The 17,845-nt window shown below is 51.9% G+C and overlaps 1 protein-coding gene across 2 annotated transcripts in view; it reads right to left on the bottom strand.

Moving 5' to 3' along the window:
• The window catches only part of Bace2 (beta-secretase 2), a 71,303-nt gene that overhangs the window by 34,722 nt on the left and 18,736 nt on the right, over window positions 1-17,845 (bottom strand). For both annotated transcript variants that reach the window (XM_003463954.5, XM_063224580.1), the window contains exons 2-3: window positions 9,705-9,793; window positions 192-408 (exon numbers count right to left, since the gene is read on the bottom strand). In XM_003463954.5, the coding sequence (XP_003464002.4) occupies window positions 192-408; window positions 9,705-9,793 (306 nt within the window). The remainder of the gene's footprint in view (window positions 1-191; window positions 409-9,704; window positions 9,794-17,845) is intronic.

Raw genomic sequence — 17,845 nt, forward strand, 5'->3', positions numbered from 1 at the left:
TTTTAAGGTACAAGACCAAAATAAAGACAGTCCATGCTACGATTAGTATGTCTTCTAGGAAGGTTCAAAGAAGTGGCTGTGTGCCTTAAATTTTATGTCTGTTTACATGATTTTCCTTGGCAACCGTCTCCAAGGACCCGCTCTCCAAGGCGGTTTCCGAATCCCACCCCGAGTGGCATTCGTCTCCTTACCTTGGCCAGGGTGGCGTAAGCCAGTCCGAGGATCCCGTTCCACTTAATTCCAGGCAGAAAGAAATTCTCTGACTCAAAGATGGTGGCAACGTTGGCAAGGAAGGAACTGTTGAAGGCTCTGGGGATGGTGACCAGGTCCTCGCCCACAAAGCCCGTCCAGCTGCCCTGCGTGTACTTCACGGTGACGTCAAAACCCTTGGAGCGGTAGGTGCTGGACCTGTGGCAGCAGAACAGCAGCCCATGACACTCTGTCCCCAGACAAGACAGAGGTCACACGGCGAAGCCAGCTGTCCTAACATGGTCCGGCAAGGTCAACTGGTGGGGATGCCGACCATCACGGGTGCCACTGTTGCCCATGGGAAAGATCCCCAGACACAACCATCAACATTCACTGTTGTGACACCGTGGCACTCGCATGCCCTTGAGGACTGGGGCTGTGTCTTAGTTACTTTTTACTTGTCGCTGAGAAAAAATACATGAAGCCCAATGTTAGGAAAGGAAAGGTTTATTTGTTACAGTTTTTGCACACAGTGCTTGCTCCTGTAACAGCCCTGCATCGTGGACCTGGAAGGACGCAAATGCTCTGGCTACTGGCCTGCCTGGGTCTGTCTTTGTAGCGACTCTGGCTGCTACTCTGTGACACAGGACAGCTCAGGAGAAGGTGCTGCCGGTGCCCTGGGGTGACTGAGGTGCAGATTCACTTGTGCAACCCTTATGACGAAGAAGGACCAAGTCCAGCCCCAAAGCCAGGCCCACCCTTCAGAGCCAGCCCTGGCTGTTGTCAGTGTCACGGCTCTGTTCAGGCTCAGCCAGGGCCTCAGAGCTCACAGTCCTCACCCGACAGTGAGGTGTGGACCCAGCACCCATGCAACTTTAAGGGCAGAATAACAAGGATGAGGGTGGGCTGGGGCGGGTGGCGCCCTCTGCAGGGGTGCCCGCATGAGCACAAGCAATGGGTGAGGACACACAGGGTCTTCCTGGCACAGCCGCCAGAACCCCCTCCAGGCAGGGCAGGGGAGAGCTCATGTACAAGCCTGGATGATGAGGAAGAGCTGTCCTCTGTCCTGGGCAGAAGGGGGCGGTGTCAAGCCCTGGGGTTTCCAAGGCCACTGTTACACCTGGGCAAGTTTTAAAACTCAGGCAGATAAGTGGAGTCCATCCAGGCACCCCCTAAGGAAGCAACCGGACTCCTAGGATAAGAGTCCAAGCGCCACATAAATGCTTGCAAAGGGCTCCAGTCTGCCGCAGTTTTACTGTACTGCTCTGACAAGCTGGTGGGCTCTGCTCTAGGAAGGTAAGCACCAGCGCCCTCTCGATGGCCATCAGAGGAGTTGGAAAGGACCCGACCTCTTACTGACGTGTTTAGTGTTGGTACATCGCACAGCCTTAAACACAGCAACCGGGTCTGCCTCGGGAAATGTACTTCTCAGATCCGATCCAGAGGACAGAGCAAGAGACAGATAGAGGCCCCTGTTTAATTGGTAACAGCGAACTGCAGGAGGCCACTTGGGGGCCCAGGAAAAAGGAAGCAGAGACTCAGCAAGTTATGGTTCGGCTGTACGATGGAGCACTATGCAGCAATGAAAAACGGTATTTACCAAGGCGTTTTAAATGACAGAGGAGGAAACAAAGTCAGAAGCAAAACGCACGCACATGGTGGAGTCTACTTAGAAATTGCTCACCCTTCCTAGAGGTCAGAGCTGCTGCCTCTGGGTAGGCGGGGCAGTGGGGGGAGCTTCTATTTCTGTGGCTAAATTCTTCCATTTTCTCCGCATATACAACTCTTACCATCAGGAAAACCTACTTTGAGAATGTCTGGTGAGCAAGTTTTAGAGAAATTTCATTTATGCTAACACAATACTGAGGGAGAGATGATGAGGAAGGCCGAATTTTAAGATCTGCTAATTATTCCCAACTGCTCCACCATGGCATTAAAGAAGAGAGATGTTAAAGAATCGTGCTCCTACAGGGCTGGGGATTTAGCTCTGCAGCATAAGCACCTGCCTTGCAAGCAGGTGGTCGTGAGTTCGATCCCCAGTACTGATAAAAAAAAAAAAAGGGATCATGCTGGGCACGCAAGGAGCACCCAGGGCAGTGTGGACACAGACCCAGCCGCCTTTCCCAGGTGGGCTGCCCAGCAGGTCCTTTCCACATGGGCGTCCGATGCAGGGGTGGATACCACATTCGAGTGATCACGCAAGCCAAAGGTGCCTGGCGTGCAGGGTGGACTGCATGTTTCCATTGGATACCAAGAGAACAATCCTGAATCATTCAGGCCATCTCGACACCCTAGGGCCATCCCCGAACTTCAGAACACACTGCTGCCAACACCTGGAAGCACGGGCAGATCTGAGTTAGCCCGGGGTCAGCTCGGTCTTCTAGGAAGAGCCCCTGCCCCGGTGCTCCAGGCTTTCCATGCCGGGAGCTCCGTTACTGCCGCTGAGCTCTGCAGTCTCCCTGGGAGCAGCCACGGTGAGGCAGAGGGTGCCGTGTGGGGCTGTGTTTCCAATAAAACTTTATTTAGGAAGACCAGATTTGGCCCATGCCTAGTGCTGTGGGTAGGACCAAGAATGGCCCCCAAAGGCCTCATGGGCTCACAGGATTGGCTTTTGGGAAGGTGATGAATTACAGAAGGGATGTCACTAGCTTGCTGATAGGGGTGGAGTCCGATTGGAAGAGGTGGGTCACTGGGGCGTGGCCTAGAAGGGTCCATCTCTCAGCCTGGCTCCTCCTGCTCGCTCTGCTTTCTGTCCACCAGGATGTGAGTGGCTCTCCTCCACCAGACCCTTCCTGCCTCAATGCCATCTGACTTTGAAGCGTGTCTTAGTTAATTTTCTCTCGTTGCTGGGACAAAATACCCAACACCCAAAGTCAGGAATGAAAGGTTTATGTAGCTCACGGTTCATACAATTTTCAGTCCATAGTCAGCTGGCTCCAAGGCAGGTTGGCAGGGCACGGGGGCAACACTTCAAGGCAGCAGTAAAAGCAGCCAGAGCAAGAGGGGGCAGGGGAACAAGCCTCTTCTCCTCCCTTACCCTGTGGCAGCTTTGGGCTCTGGGGCAGGGGGAGCACTCACACCATCCCCCTGCCCTCTGCTTGCATGAGCTCAGGGTATTTACAAAGTGAGGACCCTGTCCCACTGCCAAGTCACAGGTAAGCATCTAAGCTTCTCAAGCTGACACAATGAACAATATCATGGAGGGCTAAGGGCAGCGCTCTACACACTAGGATGCAGAGGAGTTAAGTGGCTTAGTTCTCAAGGTGACGCAGTGTACCAACCATTACAGCAGAAACACTAGGCCTTTAAATGACAGGTATCTGGTATTTTTTTCCCAGCACAGAAAGTATCTGAGACAGCCAGGGTACCACTTCTTGATCAGTAGATTAGTTATCTCCCTCAAACATCTCACCTGTTCTGGGTTCTTTTGGAAGAAAAGTTTTATTCTAACTTCCTACAGCCTGTAGCCAAGTCCTCAGAATGAGAAATTATTTAAGGACGTAACCAGCTGTGCTCTACACTGCTCGCCCAGGCTGCCAGACCCTTCAGGGAGCCTTCTGGGTACGTCAGAGCCACATGCAGGGAGAAGAGGAGGGGAGTGAAGCGGGGGAGTCACACTGTCCAGGTTCAAGCACAGGCTCAGCTGCTCTTCTGCTGTATGCTGGGACCCAGGTATTTAAATCCCCTGTGCCTCAGCTTCCTCTGCTGAAACATGGGATAGCCTACTACCGTTAAAGATGCAGAGTAATACTGGAAAGCCTTTAGATGTACCCTCGGAGCACAGCAGGTATGCAACAAAAAGCTGCCATTATTACAAATATCTAATTATCACTTGCTATCTTTCTCCAGTCTAGGAGTTTAGAAATGAGAAAACTCAATTTTCCCTCTAGCACACGCTCCAGCAGAGCGGCTTTGACGGTGCTGTCTGTTCTAACGTCCGACAGCCCTCACAAGAAGGGGCACCCATCCCCCAGGGAGGCAGCTCTGCTAAGGGGCAGGGCGGGGGCTTCCAGGCCCTCTGCAAGGTCTGGCTCCTCTAACATCCAGATCAGTACCGCCCACACCACCGGAACCTGCCACAGTCACAGCAATGGTCCTCACTGGCACTGTCCGATACACAGCATCCTTGCGCATCTGATAATGTGAGGACAGTGTGACCCCAGCACCAGGGTTTTATTTCATCAACACTGATCAATTTAAATTTAAGTAGCCACAGCGATCAGTGGCCACCCTTGTAGAAATACCATCAGAGAGGCTGTGAGGCAAAAGTAATCCTGAGCACCCATTCCCTGGGTTTCTCTTCCTAATCTTTAAAGAGTGCAACCCTGAGAGGACTTCTGAGCAACTCTGCAGGTTATTAGCATACAGTTTCCAGCTCTTTAAATTTAAGAAAAGGCCCAACTTCATTTTCTAAGCGCCTGGCTCTTGGAGCTACAGTGCTCTGGTCCTTGACTTCTGGGTGCATTAATTATGGGTATGGAGAAAGATCCCTGAGGGAGAACTTCTGAAATAGCAGGCAGTCAAAAGCCAGGAAAAAGTTTATTCACAGCAAGGGGAGACTTTCAAAAAATCTGCAAGACTCTGCTTCTGATCAGGGAAGGCAAAATTAAGAAGCAGAATCAACTGAAGGGGAGAACGGAGCCACAGAAGATCTTACTATTTTTATAAACTCTCCATTGTTTTTAGAATGCGTAAGAGGGAAAAGGTAGAAGGGGGAAATTCCCACTTCTGTCTCCCCTGCACCAGCCCACCTAGGGAGGCTCGGTCTCCAGGCTCTGCCTGTGTCCCCCGGGGTTCCTCTGCACCCCAAAGCATCTGGAACCTATCTGCAGGCTTGCTGGCCTGGCTCAGGTGACCAGTTAGCCTTGTAGCTCCTCCAGGATCACCAGAATGGAGCACCGGCAGCCCTGAGTCAGAAAGACAGCTCAGTAAGCCCCCTCCGGGACCTATTTTTGCATTGGCTGCAAAACTACTGTAAATGGGTTCCCTGTTACACCTTCTCTGGGGGCTTCACCCTGGATGGAGTACAGGGTTGAGGAGCTGTTAATGGAAATGTGTTTCATTTCCCAAACAGATCAGGAGAAGGCCCAGGATGCACATACTAGACAGACCACTCACCAAGCCAACTGGCTGGACACTATTCTATTGGCTGAAAAGAACTGCACTTTAAAACACACGACCTTTCCTTTCTGTTCTTCCTGCAACTCGATGGCACACGCACCACCATGGAGAGAGGGCTTCGGATAGAGACGAGCCAGACGGGTGACTCACTGTGGCCCAGTGTCTCCTTCTGTTAATCAAAGAGAGCTCGTCACAGAGCCCCAAGCCAAACTTCCAATTACTGTGGTGAATTTCAGGACGCACCAACCCCAAATCCCCAAGACTGGGGACATGACTCAGAGCCCACAGCCCAGCCAGGAGCCTTATTATAACAAAGAGAGATCAGAGGCTGAAGCAAACGCCAGTACTTCACAGGACAGGCAGCCGGGCCCCAGGAAAGACACCTCTGTCGGGCCAGGACAGCACTCTCTCAGCTTCCGTAAGATAGAACAGTGCAAAACAGGCCAAGGTTAAAGGCGGCAAAAGGCATCAGGCAGACTAGTGTCCTAGAGTTCCCATGGGGAGAAAACAGTTGCTTCTTTCCAGAGGCAGATCACAACTGTACAGCTCAGAAACACATTCCCTCCTATCTGACCGGGATTAGGAGAAGGCTCACAGCCACACTGAGGAATGGGCACCCGGAAAAGAAGGCAGCTCCAGGGTCAGGGCCTGGATGTGGGTGCAACTTCACACACAGGAAGTACATTCCTGCAGTACATGCTCAGGCAGTAGCGAGGAGGAAGTGTGTGTGTGTGGCTGATCTGGAGGGAAGTCCAGGGTCTCAGACACGGGTGGGCTCTGTTATTTCTCTTTATTTATTTGCAAAGAGGCATCGGACACTTCAGGGGTCGAAAGCAAATGGGGTGATTTTAATTCTGTTGTGAGGTTAGCAGAGAGAAGGCTTGGCCATCCAGGGAAACACGGAGGCCCCAGGAGTGTCCCTTAATTCTGATGCAGACGGGCCAGAGATGCCCAACCTCTAAGTATGGAAAAAGGGAATCACCTGCCAACCGGAACACAACCTCTAAGCATAGAAAAAGGGAGGCATCTGCCACCCCAGCACAACATCCAGCTGCTTAAGATAGGCCAGGTGGGCAGGGCAGTCAAACAGGTGTGTCCTCCAGAACCGGATGGGAGCCACCCCTTGTCCAAGCAGTGGCCACCGTCAGAGGCCCCTGAGGAGGAGGCTGAGGTGGTTAAATACTCTGCACACAGTGACAGGTACACAGACTTTTGCAATGGTGACCATGACTGGCCCTTGAATACTGCAGACTCGCACAGCATAGTGCCTGGGTGAAGCGGCGAACTCCGAGCTCTATGAAACCAGCAAGGCAAGGGGCAGTGGCCAGAGACTCGCCCTCTGCCACCTCCCCACTGGGAGAGGCCATCAGGGTAAAGCTGCACATTTAAATCTGAAGGCTTCCCTCAGTCTCACCCCAGTAGGGGCTTTCCTGTTTCCTTCTGTTACATCATCTGTCAACAGCTATGTGACAGGAAAGCTATGTGACCCTGCATGAAGAGGACCAGGTACAAGCACCGCAACTTAGCAAGGGCTTGTCCCATAAAGAAAAATTGGACAAAGCTCATTTCAAAGACTCTGGGTTCAATTTCCAGTCTGGGGTTGCAACTGTGTGGCCAGAGACTGATTTACCCTAAAACAGTAACACCTCACACTCAGTGGCAGGTGTTTTCTCCTGGCCATTAAAAGGCCATTATCACAATAATAAAAGCCTAGATTCCTGGACAAGAATAGCTGTCCATCATCGGGGCACCCACACGGGCAAAAATCTCACCTGAGCTCAGGACACACCTTCTGTTCCCATATGCATTAAGTGTTCTCTACACAGACTTCACAGGCCTTGGATATCAACTAGCCAGCTCACTGGGAGCAGTTTATACTTTTGAAAAACTTTTAATGCGGATTCTTAACCACTTCAGGAAACTGTATTAGCAATCCAAGCTGCTCTGTGTGCTTGAGTCTAACCCCATCAGCCCTGATCAGTCCACCCCGGAGGTGCCTGTCCATGGCGACACCTATACACCTCCAGCCCCTCCTTCTTGGTTTCTCAGTGTGGGTGGATTTGTCAGCTTTCCCATTATCTAACACTCACGACTCAGAGGAGGAGAGGTTTAATGCGGCTCATGGTTTCAGGAGACTCCATCCATGGTCAGCTGCTCTCATGGAGACCCATCATAGTGGAAGGGTATAATGGAACAACCCTGCTCAGTTCATGGCAGCAGAGCAGAGCAAACAATGCCAGAGAGGAAAACTTGAGGGTCCAGACATAGACCCCAAGATTATGCCTCCACGAGCACCCAGACACACCTACAAGTGTGTCCCACAAATTGTTAAATGGATCTCGAAGGTAAATGTGTCGATATTATGCCCAACCACCATGGTGGCCTGACCACGTTGCTCATGGATTGAGTACTGATTATCTTACCACACGTTCTCCATTTCTTCCTCCACACAGGGCTCCCGATCCTTTATTCAAAATGCTGGGACCAGAAGTATTAGGTGTCGGATGTTTCTGGATTTGGAGATGGGGTGAAATCTCCTACTAGCTGCATTAGTTTGGGGCTCAGTCTTTGGGCTTTGGGGTACTTCAGATTTCCTCATCAAGGATGAGCTGATGAGGGACCCAGCTATGCCACACGGGTCACTGAGAGTTTCCTATGCAGGTGAGTTATCTGATGTTTAGTCTCATTTCAGCACCTCACAAAGCACCTGCCATAAAGAGGGGGTGTGGGGTGGAAAGTTGGGGCACTTGTTGGTCCAGCAGCCAGAACCTGAGCAGGATCCTGGCACCCTGCTTTCCTGAACTACATGGATGATAGTGGGAGGTCTGGACTAATTTGATACCCTGTTCCACAAGGAGGCTGCCCTGAGCAAGGAATGGGAGTTAGGGGGCTGTGTGCATGGGGAAGGGCTAGACTGAACCCCCAGTCCCAGTGAGGGAGGGCATATACCCCACTAAGAAGCAGCTGCTTTCCCATCCTCCCACACAGAGAAGCACCACCCCCTTCTGCCCACTTGTTTGTTGTGACAGCAACAACTTCCGACACACATTGGTCTTCTCTGTCCTGAGGTGATGGCTGGCCAGTTGGGGGATCCTGGGGCAACAATGATCAAGCCTCATGAGTGCAAGAACTCACATACGACAGTCTAAGTTCCACGAGGGACGGGGCACCCACAGGGATCTGTCGCCCTGTGAGCTCTGTCTGCCACTGATGGCCACATCCCCTTTCCAGACAGCAGCAGCTGCCACACGGGCACAGAGACCACTTCAGGTGCCATCGAAGTGCAGCCAGGACACGGCGCAGGCAGGAAGGTACGGGTGGGTTCCCTCCGTAATTTCCTCCCCACGCCGCCAGACGGTGTGCTATGTTTGCCCACCCAGCACCTTTGGAAGCCTCCCTGCTTCCATTTTCCCTCTGTTCCCTCACTGGAGCTGGCCTTCAGCTCTGGCACAGGAGGCTGCGGCTCAGGAACGAGGGCGGGAAGAGATGAAAGGATTGCAGTGGGGAACTCCACCGCCTCCAAACAGCTCTGACCTCGAAAACAGACCGTTGCATGCCGGCTCACTGGCTCTGCCTGAGTTTAAATTTCAGTTATGACAAGACAGATGTGAAGGTAAAGTGTTCAGGCTCCCAGAAGTGGGGGGCATATAGGGGGGGTTCTCAGATCATGGGGCTCCTCCAGGGCTGGCAGCTGATGGGAGCCCCTGTAGTCCTCCCTGCACCTTGCTTAGTTCTCCTGGGAAACAGGTGTCCAGAGCCTGCCTGAAGCCAAGCTCCCCATGGTCCAGTGACCTCAGGTGGCTGCAGTCACTTTTACAGCCTCACCCCACCCATCCTCACCTCTGCCCCTCCCCCACTCCATCCACACAGCACTCAGTTCCAGCTCTCTCTCTCCAGAGTCGGATCCTGAGATGTCCCCAGAGCCCCCTGAATGTGCAAAGGTGGCTTCTGTGCCCACTGTGCTCCTGCACAGGCCACCTCAGGCTCCCGTGGGATGCTCTCCCTGCCCCAGCCTCCCTGTGAGGACCACAGGAGTTGCAATAAACGTCAAAGGACCACAAGCTCCCGGAAGCTCTGGGCTAGCTACCAGACTCATGTCCCTCTTGGAATTTTATAGTATCCACCGTGTGAACACACCAGGGATCTTAGGGCAAGGCTGCTATGGTTCCTCGGGACTGCAATGCACACGTGTGTGCACCCACATATTCGCGTATGCAGTGTATTCCACACACACATGCATGTACAAGTCTCTACACAAACACAGATGTGCCTGGTGCCACAGCCTCCTAAAAGAGGGCAGCCCTGTCTGTTTTGCCCTGGAACAGTCAGTGCGCAGGTTCACGCCGTGTCCCCAAGCCCAGCCACGTGGGTTCCAGCTCCGGCCACACACTCACCTTTCCACGTCAAAGTAGGAGTCCACATAGGGGTGTGGCGCCCCCGCCACAGCAAAGTTGCTGCTTCCAGTGTCCACGAGGATCTGTAACTTTTGTGTTTCAAGGTTAAAAAAAAAAAAAAGACAGAAAGCATCAGATTACTTGAATACTGTCATATTCTTGAGTAATTTTATTTAAAAAAAACACTAAGTACCAAGTGCAATGTATCAGTTGGCAAAAATGCACCGCGCCTTAAGAAGCAATGCTGTGAGATAAGGGATTTCTCTTCTAAGCCCCTGGCTCTCACAAAGAGGAGGCGCACTACCCCCAGGGCCCTCGCCCAACTCCTCCCGATGGAAACACCCTCGATGCCCTCTTTGCCAGTCTTTCCCGGAAACCCAAACCTGACACAGCCACCCCCTCAGGAGCCTCCCTCATCTCCTGGCTACCGGTGTCACTTTGTCCCTGTGGGGCTTTTTGGTGATATCTGCCACAAATGTCACTTTGCTTGCTTTTATAGCTTTACTGAGGTACAATTTCTGTGCAATAAAAATGTTTGCTCTGTGAGTCTGACTTGTGGCCGCCTTGATGTCCTGGAATCAATTTAAACCATTTGGGGAGGAGCCAGAAATAGCTCAGTGCCAGATCCGGTGACTGAGGAGGGTAAGGACTGTGTCCTGTTTTCACCAGCTGCCTTTCACTCGGTGGCACTGGGCAGCAGCAATCCCTGTAGATCTGACCACACCTCATAAAGACCCTCAGGAAAGAGGACTCCAGAGCTGCTGCAGAAGGTGGCAAGATGAATGGGATGAGTGTCTGAAGCAAGGGGAGATTCTGGAGGGAGGGAGTTTCATGGTAAAATTCACTGTAACAATTTTTTAAAATCTCAGCATTCATCTATATTTTTATCACACCCTATCACCTTTTTATGCCCAGCATCTGTCCCAACTCAGGTGCACAGCCAGCCGTTCAGAGGATGAACTGGGAGATGAATCCCGATCAAGTTTAAAAAGTTACAGATGGAGGAAGGAGGACAGGCTTGCTTTTTTCTAGGACCCTGCTCACCAGCAATTGTGCAGCGGTCTTGTGTTGTCTCAGTTTTGCAAAGCCCTGCTCTGCTCTCCTCCTGTGATCTGGCCCAACAACAGAACCTGACTCAGCTTCATCATCCTGGCCTCATGCTGGATTCTAGGATGCCCCTCTCCTATTTCCTCCCACCTCTCTCCCATTCACCCACTTCTGTCTCACAGCTGGAGGCTTCTCGTCTCTCCAACCTGTGGAGTTTCCGCATCGTCTACACTGCCCCAGGCAGCCCAATGAAATATTTTTTTGTCTTTTTCCTTTTTATCGATACCAGGGGTCGAACTCACGACTGCCTGCTTGCAAGGCAGGCGCTTATGCTGCTGAGCTAAATCCCCATCTCCAAGCCCACTGAAATTTAAATGCCTTGGGTGTGAGATGAAGCCCAAGATCCACCCCGTGGACTCCAGGTATATCTGCCCAACATCTCTGCCTGAGCTGAGGGCCACCCTTTGTTGGAATCCTAGCCCTGGGCCCTGAATGGAGCGTTGTTTAGAAGTGGGGTCACTAAATGATGTGCTGGGTTAAGGAGAAGTCCATGGGCAGGCAGGTCCTAATCCAGTAGGCTTCTGTCCTCAAACGGTGAGGAAAACAGGTAGACTGGAGTTGCACAGCTATGAGCGTGGAGGGTTCTGGCCATGGCCAGGGGCCGGGATGGCTCTGCGAGGGTCTCAGAGGGAGTGTGGCCCTGGCCAGCCACACCGAGATTTCAGACTTCCGCCTTAGAGTGGTGAAGGGATCTGCTTCTGCCGGTGCAGCCCGAGAGTATGGTACTGTGTTACAGCAGCCCCAGTAATAAAAACACCCGGCAAGTTGGAGGTGGGCACAATGGCATCCCCGTCCCCCTGCCTAGATACCCAAATCCAAGGACGTGCAAGTCCCATACATAAAAGGAGATGGTGTCCACATACAACCTACGCAATCCTCCCATAAAGTTTAATGACCTCAGCTAACTTACAATAGCTACTACCATGTAAGTGACACGCAAATAGCTATTACACTGCACTGGTTTAGAGAACCGGAAGAAAGCATCTCTACACATTCAAGACAGTTTTCCCTGATGTTTTTATTTGTGTATGCTGAATCCTTTGACAGGAAGAAACAACTGAACCTGGTCCAACAGCTCACAGCAGCTGGGGGAGACCCACCTGGAGGGTGGACTGGCTGGGCCAGATCTTGTCGGCCAGGCTTCCTTGTTCACTGCTCACAAACACTAAACACCACAATTTTAGAGATTTATTACAACACTATTCTCAATGGAAAGAGGTATATCAGAATGTGTCATTAAAAACATCTCAGTTCAAGAGGTCAGTTTATCCCACACAGCGTCCCCACCTTGTGACATGTTCCTCTAAATTTCTTCCTTTTAAACATAGCATATATGGTGGGGTGAGTGGAAAACTGTAGGATTAGAACACCATCTTTACTTCCACGAGGTGTCAGCTGTGTTTTATAATTTTACATCATGCACCTAAGTAATTCTTTCTTCTCCTGCCTGCCCGTGTGTTCCTCCACTGTCTGTCCCTGTAGTCTTCCATCACGGAGGAGGACATGTCCTGGTGGTGGTGACTGTCCCTAATGGCCACAAGTGTCTATTCTGTAAATCAGGCAACAGATCACGTCACTGTTACGTTCCCAGGAGTACCTCTTGGAAAGTGTTTCCTATGGATAGTCATCCCAGAAGGAAACGGCTCGCCACCTCCTGCCAGCCCAAGGCCTGCAGGTAGCCCTGCCCACCCCAGGGTGGGTGCCACAATCTCAAAGCCTTGCCCAAGCCTTTACCCCGGAAGAGTGACCTGGGCAGAATTTTGGCATCCGGGCTGCACATTCTCCCTCAACAATGCCACATTTCTCCAGTGTCTTTCCATTTGAAGTATCTGTGAGAAATGTGAGACCCAGGTGAAACCTCCCCATGGACCCTGAGTTTCTCCCTCCCACTGTCCCTCCCATCTTCACCCCACACCTCTGTCAGGAACCCGAGGGGAAGCCGTCTGTTAACTACTGCAATACGGTAAAATAGGGAGTGATGAGCCTGAGATTTCCTAGGCACCACGGTCTCTTTTTCAGCAGGTTAATAGATTGGAAAAGTAGTGGATAATTAAATAATGGCTCATTTAACACAACGAGGCCTGGTTGCATTAGCAGCATCTGCTGGGGTCCCCTGCCAGCCCCTCTGCGCCAGGCTATTTGCCTGCGATCACTGCATGCCAGGGTGGGCGCCAACTTCTCTGACCAGACTCTCAGGGCTCCAGGGCTAGAGTGGGTCTCACTGACTTACATGCATCCTTTGGAAGAAAGCAAAAATAACTGCCACGGGACATTTCTCCACAATCTAAAATTAAGGATTTTCTTCTCCCCAACAAGGAGTGGGGAAAAAAAATCAGAGTGCCACTTAACAGGACAGATGTCCTTGGCTGAGAGACGTTAGTTGCAGTTTATTTTGCTGAGTGAGTCCACATGGGGACCCCGGGGGGAGACACATGGGTCCCAGGTTTGGGGAGAAGCACAGCTGCCCAGTGGGCAGGGCAGAGGGACACTGGTTGGCTGCAGACTCCAGAGTGTGGTCCCGGTTCCCCTAGGACATCATAGCGCTGGTGGGATAAAGCAGGTCAGAGTGGAGAGCAGGACTTGGGAGGTAGGAGGACCCTGCTTCGTGGGTCACACTAAGCCAGACCCCACCGAGTGGATCTGATCTGGATGCTGCTGATGCTTCTCCCACAGCTGACTCCGCCACAGGGGTCTTTGGCAGGAGAACCTTCTTGAAGTTTATAACTTTGCAGATGAGAAGCTCAGCCTGGTTATGAAGGGCGCAGGGGAGGAACGGGGCATGGAGGGGATGGACCTACACCAGAGCAGATGCCCTTAAATACGCTGGTAATGGGTCCCATCACTGGGCTCACAGGGCGGCAGGTGCATGCTGTTCACTAGCCCTGGTCCTGAGCGAGCGCTTGCAAACACTGGGAGGAAGCAGAGCGGCCCCCATGAACACAGATGCTTCTCGATGATGGGAAACAGGGATGATCTTTTGCAAAGACAGAAGGGCACCAAGGACAGAGGGGAGAAGGGCACATAAAAAGGCTGAGACATGTCAAGTACATGCACCAGCTCCCCACAGTGAGTGTAATCACTGCACCGCAAACGTGGACTAATTAGAAAAATTTAAAACACTGACTTCAGAGTTAATGGCCAGGATTCAGGTTATTTACATCCTATTGGCTGCAGGCCTCCAAGGTCTACATCTCCTCCTGGAACCTCTGTGGACTCCTCTGTCACCCTCAGGCACACGAGGTCTCAGATGTGTCGGCCCCTGGCCAGTGCAGGGGGCAGCAGTACGGATTAATTTCTCCAAGGCGTTAAGAAGCGGTGGGGTGACGGTTTCCTCTGGGGTCCCTCGGAGTGGGAGCTGCAGGACAGACTGGGGGACCCCGGGCGGGGGCTGTGGCCTCTTGGGGACAGGGCCTCTCTGTGCGTGGCCGGGCCCCTTCTGCTTGGGGCTGGGGTCAGGAGGGGGTGGGGAGGACAAGTGAAAGACAAGGGCCTCTCTCTGTGAAGCAAGGGGAAGGACGCCAGGCCCCAGACACCCCAGGGCCTCTGGGGTTACACAGTGGCCTCCTGGCAGGACACACAGGGCTGCCGACTGAGGGATGAGATGACATTTCAACTGTCATGTGCTAGAGTCACGAGGCTGGACCTCGCTCAGTGACGCCAACAGAAACAAGGATCCTTTCCCATGGCCATTTCCCAAGAAAGTGCCTGCTCTACCACTTTAAAGAGACCGAAATGTTACGGAAGACAAAGGGGCTTTGTCCTCAGAGAGGTGGCGCCTGGAAGAGGACACTTCTCACTCACAGCCCGTCAGGTACCTAGGCTTCCCCAGGGAGCCCACCAGAGCAGCCCCAAGGCCCTCTGGTGCCCACAACACTGATTCCAAGGGTTTAGGAGGCTTTATACCGAAAGATTAGCCCCTTCTGCACAGTTTCCCAAGGAGTTCAAAGGGATTCCCTCTCTAGACATTTCTGGGCTTTTATTAAAAATTCCGTTTTCCTTCTGAGTTCGTCACTGTCTGCAAAGTCCAGCTCAGAACTTTCCGAGAAAGCAAAGTTAGTTTCACTCTAGTACCCAAAGCTTAAATTTTGTCCCAGTTTTTATAAAATGTCAAAAAAAAAAACAACCCAGCAGATACACACGTTGCAGCAGTGGGATGTATTTTGCAGTTAACATTGTTGTCAAATGGTGAGTCCTTCTTGTAAAACCCAAAAAGCAGAATTCACATAAAGTGAACTATCCAGAACAAGACAGAATAAAAACCAACCCTAACAAAACCACAGAAGCAATACAGGAATTCAAGACAACACAATAGGAAATTAGCAGTGGTTACCACCTTCCCGTTTTAGAGGGTTCCTCCCCTCTCGCTTTCAGTGTCTGTCATAGGTCTGGATTCCGCTAATTTGGTTTTACACAGGGAGACAACGTGATGCTCACCCATGTGAGTCTGAACCATCTCACCACCCATGAGCATGATCTCAACTCGCATCCATTTACCTGCAAGAGCCTCCAGACTGTTCTGTTTGATTTCATTATGTTTGAAGTACAGACAGCTATTTTGAAGAAAACAGGAGATATTATGGTAGCCATTGTTGGTCTCCTGTTACCTTGTTTTGAAGTCTTGTATCACTTTCATTGTTCTGTTCTGATTGGCTTTATTCCATTTGGTTTGGTTTCATTCTCTTTAAAGTTAAAAAAGAAAAAAGCGAACCATCCAGACCATTTTGGAACACTCAGGTCAGGTTCAGACTGCAGCCTATCACCTCTGGAATTCTTTGTTCTGCAAAACCAAAGCTCCATATCCGGGGATGCACACCCCACCCGGTCACTCCATGCTTCTCACTGGGGTATGACCGCTCTGGGGCCTCAGGTCGGGCGAGTCTGGTGAGATGGGCCGCTTTGGGACCCGTGTGTTTCACTTATCATCGTGTCCTCGGGACTCTGTGTCTGTCAGGACGTTCTTCCTGTTAAGATGACTCTGCACTGTGTCATCCTGGACTGAGAGTCTGCATGTTGACACCCCCGCCCCAGCACTGTGGTATGAGAGTGCGGATCTACGGGATGGGATTCCTGCTCTTCTGAAAGGAATTAATCAGGGCATGACAGCGGGGCACTAGACATGGGCCAGTGCTCTTCAAGAGACCCCAGATGAGCCAGGTGTGGACATGCAAGACTGTACTCCCGGAACTCTGGGAGGCTGAGGCAGGAAGATCACCATACAGTGATCTGTGTCAAAATAAAAAATTAAAAAATGGCTAGGGAAGTAGCTCACCGAAAGGCCCTGCATCAATTCTCAGCATCACACACACAAAGATTTCAGGAAGCTCCCAGCATTCAAGGGCCCAGGAGGAACCAACAAGACATCAACAGTGTAGGACCAGGAAGAAGCCAGGGCGTGAACAGGACTGTGCTGGCCAACACCTTGATCTTAGACTTCTGGCCTCTGGAACTGTGAGAAATGAGCTGCTCTTGTGGTAAGCCATGCAGTACCTGGCTCTTTGCCTCAGCAGCCAGATCAAGGAGACGTTTGTGTCGCATCTTCTACCCTTGGCGTGTCATGGCGGTCACTGGCGCTGGTCACAATGTGCCTCTGCCTTGCTGCTGCCATGAAGTGGCCAATACCTGCCCTCCACTCTCCTTGGAGTGTCTGTGTTTTAGGGAGCAGCTAACAGTGCCAGGCTGTGGGCACGAGGCCACCTCTGTGCCCAGGGTGAAAAAGCACAGGCTTCTCTTTCACGTCCCTGCCGACTCAGCCGTGGCAGCACACGGCAGGGTGTGTGCTGACTTCTGGGTTCAGTTTCCGAGCCCCTGCTCCTGCCACTGACCATGCTGAAAGGTGCCTGCCTTTGCTGGGGTGATTTCTTCACAGGAAGTCAAGTGGCTTCAACACTGCATAACCCATGGGAGTAGGGAGGCCACTGCCTCACAGGGTCCTTTCCAAACCGCGTGCAGGGGAGACCGAGTAACCCTCAATGTACTGGAAATCGGCTGCTGGGACGCCCGGCAGGGTCAGCCTTGTGGAGTGGATCTGACCTTTGAAAATGCACCTTAGCACGCTTTTGTGAGGCGCCCTGAGAACGGGAACTGCAAGCAGGCTCTGAGAGTCACAGAACACAGGTGGTGACGACTGCTAACCTGAGAGTGCCCACACTATCTGAAGGCGGATGCCGGGACACTGCCCTTCCAGGGAAACTTCAAAACCCACAGCACTGTTTCTGTCTCACGTTAATCTCTTTGCACACCTCCGGCTTGGCTGGGCCTTGCAATGTGTGGCACAGCAAGGCCGCCGTTTGCAGCCTGCCCTTTGCTAACCTGGGGCTGGCCATTTTGGGGACTGGCTATTGCTATGTGGTTCACGCAAGGCTTTGATTTTTTTTCTTGCTAAATCCACAAGAAAATAAAGGCCCTTTAATGGGACACACATGGTGATCAAAGAGCTCATTCACTGCTAAAAGAATCTTTAAAAGCCCTTCCAAGCATGTTCCTTTCAAGAAAAAACACTCGCTCTCCACACACCTCTGCACATCTAGGGTACTCGGGTTGCTTCCCAGGTGCTATGGGTTGAACCCAGGGCCTCGCATGTGCTTCGTAGGCCACTGCTCTAGATGAGAGCTGCACCCTCAGCCCAGATGTTTAGAAAGAACTTTGACCCGAGAAAGGGGCAGAGGCCTGCTTCCTCTGCACCCATGCCAGTAAAATTCAAGCTGACAACTACAAAGAGATGCAGGGAAGAGGACTTCAGAGTTGCTTCAGAGAGGGGCAAAAAGGGAGGAACAAGTGTGTGCCATTCGAGGGGGAGGGCTCCGGAGGTCAGGGGGGCCTTTTCCTTGTTGGCATTTAAAGCTCTGAACACTCACCACCTTTAGTCACCCCTCACGCAAACATTGTCCTAGTCAGGACAAAATGGTCACACGGAAACCTTCCTAACATTCCTGAAACTGGAGAAAAGCAGAAGACAGGGAAAATATCACAGCCCACGTGCCTGGCAGGCCTTCTGACACCTAGGCGGGAGCCCTCATCCACTGCCGAGAACAGTG

Source organism: Cavia porcellus, unplaced genomic scaffold (assembly GCF_034190915.1).
Source record: "Cavia porcellus strain 051 isolate PalLab524CR breed Dunkin Hartley unplaced genomic scaffold, mCavPor4.1 scaffold_15, whole genome shotgun sequence".
Classification (NCBI taxonomy): domain Eukaryota; kingdom Metazoa; phylum Chordata; class Mammalia; order Rodentia; family Caviidae; genus Cavia; species Cavia porcellus.